General features: G+C 32.3%; 2 protein-coding genes across 2 annotated transcripts; both read right to left on the bottom strand.

Moving 5' to 3' along the window:
• Nucleotides 1-208: 208 nt before the first annotated feature.
• LOC112454602 (ataxin-8-like) lies at nucleotides 209-1,527 on the bottom strand. Its single transcript, XM_025016101.1, has 2 exons — nucleotides 1,203-1,527; nucleotides 209-345 (listed from the first exon to the last, which is right to left on the bottom strand). The coding sequence occupies exons 1-2, from the start codon at nucleotides 1,525-1,527 to the stop codon at nucleotides 209-211; spliced, it is 462 nt and encodes a 153-aa protein (XP_024871869.1).
• Nucleotides 1,528-8,044: 6,517 nt separating this feature from the next.
• Nucleotides 8,045-8,434, bottom strand: LOC112454594 (forkhead box protein P2-like). Its single transcript, XM_025016089.1, has one exon. The coding sequence runs from the start codon at nucleotides 8,432-8,434 to the stop codon at nucleotides 8,045-8,047; it is 390 nt and encodes a 129-aa protein (XP_024871857.1).
• Nucleotides 8,435-8,769: the final 335 nt, after the last annotated feature.

The following is an 8,769-nucleotide window of genomic DNA, read 5'->3' as shown; positions in this document are numbered from 1 at the left end:
GTTATGTGAGTTATTGTATTATTATGATAAACTCATTTATATGCTAGTAGACATATTAAAATAAAGGGAACATAATAAATAACACTTAATATCTATTAATAAATAAGAATAAAATTTATTATTTATTCAGTGTAATGAATAAATAAACGAACATGTCCTTCGATATTACATATATTAAAGCATACAATTTGCTTAAGGAACAACGCAATCACAATTCACAATTTTGTAAATCGCATATCTTTACTTGCAGATCAGTACCACCGGCATTTGCGTAATCCGATGCGCACCACGGGTTGCTCGATCGTATTTTGCACATCATGATGTCTTTTACAGATATGAATAAGTCTTTTACATAAACATTATATTATATCTCTTACAGACATATGTTTCTTATAAATAAGATTTAAAAAAAATCAAAAAGTTAAAAGTTAAAAGTTAAGGTACATAAAAGAAATTAGAAAGCAAATGCATAAACAAATTTTTTAAATTTAAAACATAAAATTAACAATTTTAGTGTTTAAAAATTTGAAATTATTTATTAACTAGTAAATATTAAAAACAACGCAACAACAATTGATATATTATAAATATTAATATAAAAGGTTCGTATATTATTACATAATATAATTTAATATTAACACTCATCTCGCCAACGTTTTTTCTGGACATCAATCTTCCAACCATGCACTTTCGAGTCCCACGCGTTTTTCAAAATGTTAATAGCTTTGAAAAATTCTCCAAAAATTATTATAATATCTTTATACCTTCGACTAAAAATGAATGTAAAGAACATTTGGAAATTATTTATTTAAATATTTTTTTACAACAATTATATAATGACAAACACACGTTACGACTCGTTTTATTTAAAAAATTATAACTAACAAACAAATTGACAAAGGTTAATAATCAAACACGCAAATTAAAGCTAAAAGTAGTGCGAATAAGAAAAGTAATAATAATAATAATAATATTTTTTTAATTTATATAATAATTTTTTATTATATAACCGCGGCCTCGTCCCCAGGGGCAGCCACGTCCCCGCTGAAAATACCAGCGCGCGCGCGCTCGCCCACGTCCCATTCCTTGTCGGAGTCCTAAAAAAAATTAAGGAATATATTGTAAACGGAATATGTGTATGTAATTAATCATGAAAAATAATAGATGAATGTGATACTATTAATATAAAAAGAAATACGTACTCTTTTTATCTTGTTGCTGCTCTTGCTGCGGTGGCTGTTGCAGCTGCTGCTCCGGCTGTTCCTGTCCCGGTTGCGGCTGCGGCTGCGGTTGCTGCGGTTTCTGTAGCTGCAGTTGCTTCTGCTGGTGCTGCAATTCCAGTTGCAGCTGCTTAATTTGCAGCAACAGCGATTGCTCTTTTTGCTGCTGCTGCTGCTGCTTCTGCTGCTGGATATGCAGCTGCTTCTGCTGATGCAGCAATTGCTGCGTCATTATTTGCAGTTGCTTTAGGGTGTAGCAGGGTGGAGCAGAACTTTTTGCAGAACTCTCGTCATCGTCGTCAAACATGTCTTGATCTTCATCAAGATTTCCTTTTTTTCAGCTGAAAGAAGATAATAACAATAAAATCTGTAATATAATTAAATTAAATTAACCCTTAACATGTATATGTGGGTCTACGGCGTCCGAGAGAAAGTGATATCTGCTTGTAACTGATGTTTGTAACCGATGTTTATCAAAATAACTATAAAATCATCAACTACAATGTAGACAGATGTTTCATGAATTTTTTTTAGATTTTTTAAAATACTTTAAGGTAGGGAAAATAGCGTTGAATGTGACAGATCCACGTATACACTTAGAAGATACCAAAAAAAAACGTATACACTTTAAGGGTTAACTAATATTGGTGTGCGTGTGATGTAATTTTTTTATTGTATAGAGTGTCATTCAATGACACTTTACACGTTTACGCGAGCGTTACTTCTGTAGTAACTTACAATAATTCCTTCACATAAACGGGATTTTGTAGTAACTTGCGATAATTTACTCCGCGTAAACGAGTGAATTATCGTAAGTTACTACAGAAGTAACGCTTGCGTAAACGTAGTATGAGTGAGTGAGTTAATGATAAATAATGTATAATACTTACTTGACATTTAAAGGTTCTTTAATTTTCTTTGAAGCAGAGATGTCATCTAAACGAGTCACGGCGTTTTTCTTCTTTCATCTATGTAACAAATAAAAAACGCCTATTCGTGTAATGACAGCTGACAAGCCGACACGAATAAATAAGGCGTCTTTGTGTGCATAGGTGGAAAAAAAAAAACGCTGACTTTTATTTCGAATCTGAGCATTCTTCGTATTCTTATAAAAGTTCACGAATTGAGCTTTTATAAAAATTTGATGAAGATTGTTCTTGACTGATTGTTCCTGATTGTTCTTCTCTTCTTGATTATTCTTGATTGTTCTTTGACTTGTGAGGATTCGCGTTATTGTATTAATATAATTACTTGTGTGGTGACACTGCTGGTGACTCAAGTGGCGATTCATGTGACAACTCGACGTGTGGTGAGTCATATGAAAAATTGCGTATTAAAAATTTAAAAAATTTCAAATAATAAAAGTTAATTTTATTATTATTATTTAATTATTTAATTATTTAATTATTTAATTATTAATATGGAAACGTGTGATCAATTGAAAAAGAAATGTAAACGAATTTTTTCTGAAAATTGGCTAACTGATGATCGATTTAAATTTTGGATACGCAAAGTATCATTTGATGATAGTCTTTTTCATTGCACTGTATGCAATAATAATTTCTCGTGCAGTTTATCATGTTTTAAGACATGCGGAATCTGCATGTCATAAAAATAACATCACAAAAAGTACATCATTATTCAATAATAATAATAATGATGTAAACTCGAGTACTCTAAATAAAGCAGCGGGTAAACGACGATTTAAACAAGAATGGTTACAGATTTAACAATTTAAGCTGTGGTTACTTGAAGTGCCATATAAAGAAAATTTATTTGCTTGTTCAATTTGTAATAAATTTATTGTTGGTGGTTTATCTCAAATCTATCGTCATGCAGATTTTAAGATGCATTTAAAAAATTTGGAAAAATGTAATACAGAAAGTAGTTCGTCGAATATAAATTTAAATGCGCAAAACGAAACATTTTTGCCGTTTAAAAAGAAAAAAATGTCATTTGAAATTCGATATGCCGCCGTAATGGTTGAAAGAAATATTTCGTTTGCATCTGCAGAAATAATTCTCAATTTGTTTAAAGACTTAGCGAAAAATGAGGATTGTAGAGAGATTTTAGAAAGTATGTGTATGGGTCGAACAAAGTGTACGAATATAATTTCGAATGTTTTGTGCCCAGTTGAGACTAATCGTGTAGTCAAAAATATTCAAAATACTAAATTTTCAATTTTTATTGATGAAACATTAGACACATATTACAAATGAAAAATGGATGACGTTTCATGTACGATATGTTAATCCTCAAACATTAGATATTCACTCACAATTAGTAAAGTTGATTGATGTCGATGCGAGAGATTGCAGTGCAGAAAAATTATTTAATACCTTTAAATAAGAAATGTTGAAACTACAAATACCATTTAAAAATATTATTGCCTTGTCATGCGATAATGCTTCTGTCATGACAGGGAAACATTTATCATTTAAAAAAAAACTTGAAGAAAAGTGTAAAAATGCATTAACGCTTTCATGTCCATGCCATTCCGCTGCATTAATTGCGCATGCCGCATGTGAAAAAATACCTCCAGTTTGCGACAAATTTTTAAGAAAGATTGTAACATATATAAATAGTAGTCCGAAGCGTACAGCCATTTTTCGCGAATTTTGTGAATGTTTTCAAGAAACAAATCATAAAATTTTAAAATTAGCAGAAACGCGGTGGCTTTCTCGCCACTCATGTATTGAACGAATTCTTGAATATTGGGATACTATTAAATATTTTTTGAATGAAATGGTTGTAAGTGAAAAGACAGAATCGGGGGAATATCTTTTATCTGTAATGCAGAACATAGACATGAAAGCATATTTATTATTCTTAAAATATATATTTCAATTTTTTAATGTCTTTAATGCATTTTTTCAAGCTAAAGAAACAAGGATTCATTTGTTGCAGTCAAAAGTAATTGATTTCTTTATTGATATCTGTATAAATTTTTTAAAACCAGAACTTTTAAAATATTTGCCTGAAATTAATTTCTCACAAAATAAAAATCATAAATCTTTGATTGAAATTAATTTAGGATCGCAATGCGAAGAATATCTCAGTCAATTAATGATTGAAGGACATACAGACGCAGTTATAAATATTCGAGAAAATTGTTTACAATTTTACATAACTGCTGCCGAGCAAATTTGTAAAAGATTACCAGTCAATGACAAATTTTTGTCTAAATTAAAAGTTTTCAAATCGCATACAGCTTTATTTGATATCGATAAAGAAACGTCATTCAATAATATTTCCTTTATCGTTAAAACTATTGGCGGTTTTGATGAAGACTGTTTAAAGAAAGAATGGTCAACATTGCATTTAGATTTTACTGTAGCGAAAAAACAAAATTTAAAAGAATTAAATTTTGATGAAATGTGGAAGCAAATTTTGCAATGTCAGAATAACGACATTAAATATCCTAATTTAAGATCTCTTCTAAATGCAATTCGATCACTTCCTAACTCGAATGCTGATTCAGAAAGAATATTTTCATATCTGCCAGATGTAAAAAACGAAAAAACGAAATAGTCTGTCATCAGTTTCTGTAAATGCTATTTGCGTCGTTAAATCAGCATTACATGCCAGAGGGGAAAATATTTTAAACATGAAAATTGATGACAATCATTTATCTCTCATGTCATCTAATAAATTATATGCTAAGCATCCTACTAAGCAAAAAAGTAGTCTAACATTATATCCTGCAGATGATGACAATATTGGTGATCTTTCTTCATTTAATGATGTGCAATAATGTCTATAAAAGCAAATGCAAATAAAAGCAGCGCCGTGTAAAGTATCTTTTAAAGACATCGTCTATAAAAAACACCACGTCTGTAAATCTTGTAACCACGATGCTAAAAATCACTCCGAGATCTCGGACAGAGAAAGATTTAACAAATCATATTTAAACAATTCGGTCATTTGACCAATGCGATTAGTCAATTCTCTCTCCATCCGAGATCTCGGAGCGATTTCTAGTATCGTGGACACAAAGGTATAGAGACATAAAAAACGATTATGTACAAAATGTCTGTAAAAGACATTATGTCTATAAGAAACTTCATGTCTGTAAGAGACATATATATGTCTGTAAAAGACATTCATGTCTGTAAGAGACATCCCCAGCGAGAAATGCCCCATCTAATCGACGTCTAATCATTTCTCGCTGGGGCATGATGTGCAAAATCCGACCGAGCAACCTCCCCGTGGTGCACATCGGGTAACGCAAATGCCGGCGGTACTGATCTGCAAGTAAAGATGTGCAATTTAGAAAATTGTGAATTGCGATTGTGTTGTTCCTTAAGCACGCAAATTGTGCTTTAATATATGTAATATCGAAGGACATGTTCGTTCATTTATTTATTATACTATGAATAAATCATGAATTTTATTATTATTTATTAATAGATATTAAGTGTTATTTATTATGTTCCATTTACTTTAATATGTTTTTACTAGCATATATAAATGAGTTTATCATAATAATACAATAACTCACATAACGGTAATGTATAATAAACGTGTATTATTTAAATAAATAATTTTGAAGAATATAAATATATTGGTATATATTGGTATATATTGGTCGCATATCTGCACAATTATACATGATGCTCGCTTTCAGGAAAGTAAAAAAGATACTGGTTGCAAAAATGTAAATTGCTATGCCATTTCTACTTGTGTAACAAAAATATTAAATTAAATATAAAAATAGAAATATACTGTGTTTACGCGAGCGTTACTTCTGTAGTAACTTACGATAATTCACTCATTTACGCGCGGAGTGAATTATCGTAAATTACTACAAAATCCCGTTTACGCGAAAGAATTATCGTAGGTACGTTATTATCGTGTATCGTTACATTATTTATTTTTATTTAATATTTAATATTTTAATATTTTAATTTATTTTAGTATTACAAATTGTATGTACATATACATATAACATTGTCAGTGCGTGGACTGCGTGGTAAAACGAAATGCGGACACCCAAGTTATGGTACGGATCGAGCGGGAGGAAGAAGGACAGAAGATCATATGTCTGCTTTCTTTTATTCAGCCGAAGTCAACCGAAACGCTGAGCGCACACCGAGGGGCTGGTCACTTCGGAAATCATTGAACCACTTGATTCGAAATCGCCATAGGAAATCGCGGAGAATCACTGGAAATCAATGGAAGTCGAGTGATTTCTCTTTGCATTGAGGAATCATGTGAAATTATAGGAAATCGTTACGAAATCACACAAATTCGGAAATCGCTTGAAATTACAAATGTTTTCAAGCTATTATAATATGTATACTATAAGAGTATCTACGATTTCATTGGTCGAAATCTAGTAAATCTATTCACTTTTCGTATTTTTGCCTCGTGAAAAGATACGTAATAGGCCCCCAGGTTTCATCCTCTCTATGCCACGGTACTAAGTTGAGCGTCATGTTTTTCCCTTATGCGCAGAGGCGGGATGTTCTTTCGTTGAATATATATTACGGCTCGCCGCTGAGCACAGCGCGACCGAGCAAAGCCCAAATAAGAAGCAATCGACACCGAGCTCGACACCCAATGTAACAATGACGATGAGAGAGACGTAGGGGAAATAAATTTGGAAAATGTAATAAAAAAATCAGATTCACGTACAGACGAAAGTTCAGAAGAAAGTAAACAAGAATTATTAGAGAATTTGACCATTCTTTCTAAAGGTCGTCTAGAATTAAAAAGTTATAATAAATTCAAAACTCAACTTCATACACAGAGTCCATTTGTTGTTGTAAGAGATCAATTGAATAATGAACTGTTGGCTATTAAATAAAAATTCGTTTAACTTAAGTAGTGATCGGTTACAAAGGGTTCGAGATTCGGAATTGACAAAGAATAAAAAGAAAATTCAAATAAATGGCGATAAATGTAATGAGAAACAGGTTTTCTTTAAAAAATGCGAGGAAATTAATATTGGTGATTGATGTCTATTTAGAAAATGTAATAGTACTAAGTGCTTTGTTGGTATGATTTTGAGCTTTGCCTATTTAGAAGGACAAACATTAAAAAGTCATGAATATTCTAGTTCTTACGCAGAAATAAAAGGTAATATCAAAGAGATTGGTGTATTGTGTTATTGGTATGAATTAAAATCAAATAAAAAGCTGATACCTGTACCAATGGATGTACATAGTTATATAAACGTATTTAACTGTCTATTTAAACATATTTTTAACTCTTAAATTAACAATTATTACAGGTCTTCTGGCGATAGCCGTTTGTAAGCAAGGCAAGCCCTACTTGCAATAAAAACTATTAAGCAAATAAAAAATAATAAATTTATTAATTTTTATTTAATAATATTAATAATATTAATTTAATAAATAATAATAATAATTAATTAATTAATTTTCTGTTTGTTATAATCTAGAAATCATTGATTTTGAAATGTCAAATTCATTAGAATTCATTAAGAATCATGCAAATTCATGAGGAATCACGGGTAATCGTATACATTTTGAAATCGCGGAAATCCTATAGGCAATCGTTAGAAATCGATTTCTTTTGGAAATCATTAGTCCATTGAAATCGAGAGTGACCAGCCCCTCGGCGCACACTGACGTGGCTCGTGTTTTGTGTGAGTATCCCCTCCATCTCCATGACGACCGGGCCGCGTCTCATTTTCTGGCGGCACTGGCTACATTTACACCCTGAAATTAGGCCGCGGCCTGTACCTCAAATTCGACCTAAATTATTTAGCCCGCCTGCTGTAAACAGTTGATAGGCGACCGGACCTGGCTTCAAGTCAGGCATCGTGTTTTAGTGACCCGACCTGAAATAGGCCGTTATCATTTGCGGTGTAAACGCGCAACACGTCCTAAAAGCTTTATTTGCTTGTTCGGATTTGCTGCAGTTTCAAGAGTGACAAGAGTGACAAGAGCCGTCAAGCGATTTACATATTTAAAAAATGAATAAAAATTCGTGTTCAAAAAGTTTTTTGAAAAGTTCTTGTTCAGCAACTGCTGCTGTTCCTGTTCTTGTTCCTGTTCCTGCCCCTGTTCCTGTTCCTGCCATTGTTCCTTCTGTTTTTGCCACTGTTTCTCCTGTTTTTGCCCCTGTTCCTGTTCCTGCCACTGTTCCTCCTGTGTTTGTCCCTGTTCCTGTTCCTGCCCCTGTTCCTGTTTCTGAATTATGTGATGATGATGGGATGATTGGAGATAAAACTTTAAATCAGTCATCGAAAAGAACGAAAGTTAAAGGATTGAACTGGACAGACATCGAAACACAGATATTCATTGAATTTTGCATCGAAAAACGAATAATTCAATTAATGGACGGAAAGCGCCATAAGCATATCGATATATACAAATCACTAGAACCGAATATGAAAGAAATGAGTTTTATTAAAACTGGCGCACAAATGAAAACCAAATTAAAGCATTTAAAAGAGGCATACTTTAAATGTAAACGAAGTAACAGCGTTAGCGGTGCCGCCCGTATGAGTTTTAAATTTTATGATGCGATCGACCAACTTCTTGGCGAAAGGTCATCCGTTGAAGCAATTAACAATCAT

Source organism: Temnothorax curvispinosus, unplaced genomic scaffold (genome assembly GCF_003070985.1).
Source record: "Temnothorax curvispinosus isolate PA1 unplaced genomic scaffold, ASM307098v1 QBEX01000512.1, whole genome shotgun sequence".
In the NCBI taxonomy this organism is placed as follows: Eukaryota; Metazoa; Arthropoda; class Insecta; order Hymenoptera; family Formicidae; genus Temnothorax; species Temnothorax curvispinosus.
Note: the sequence above shows the minus strand (reverse complement) of the source record. Positions and strands in the feature narration are given on the sequence as shown.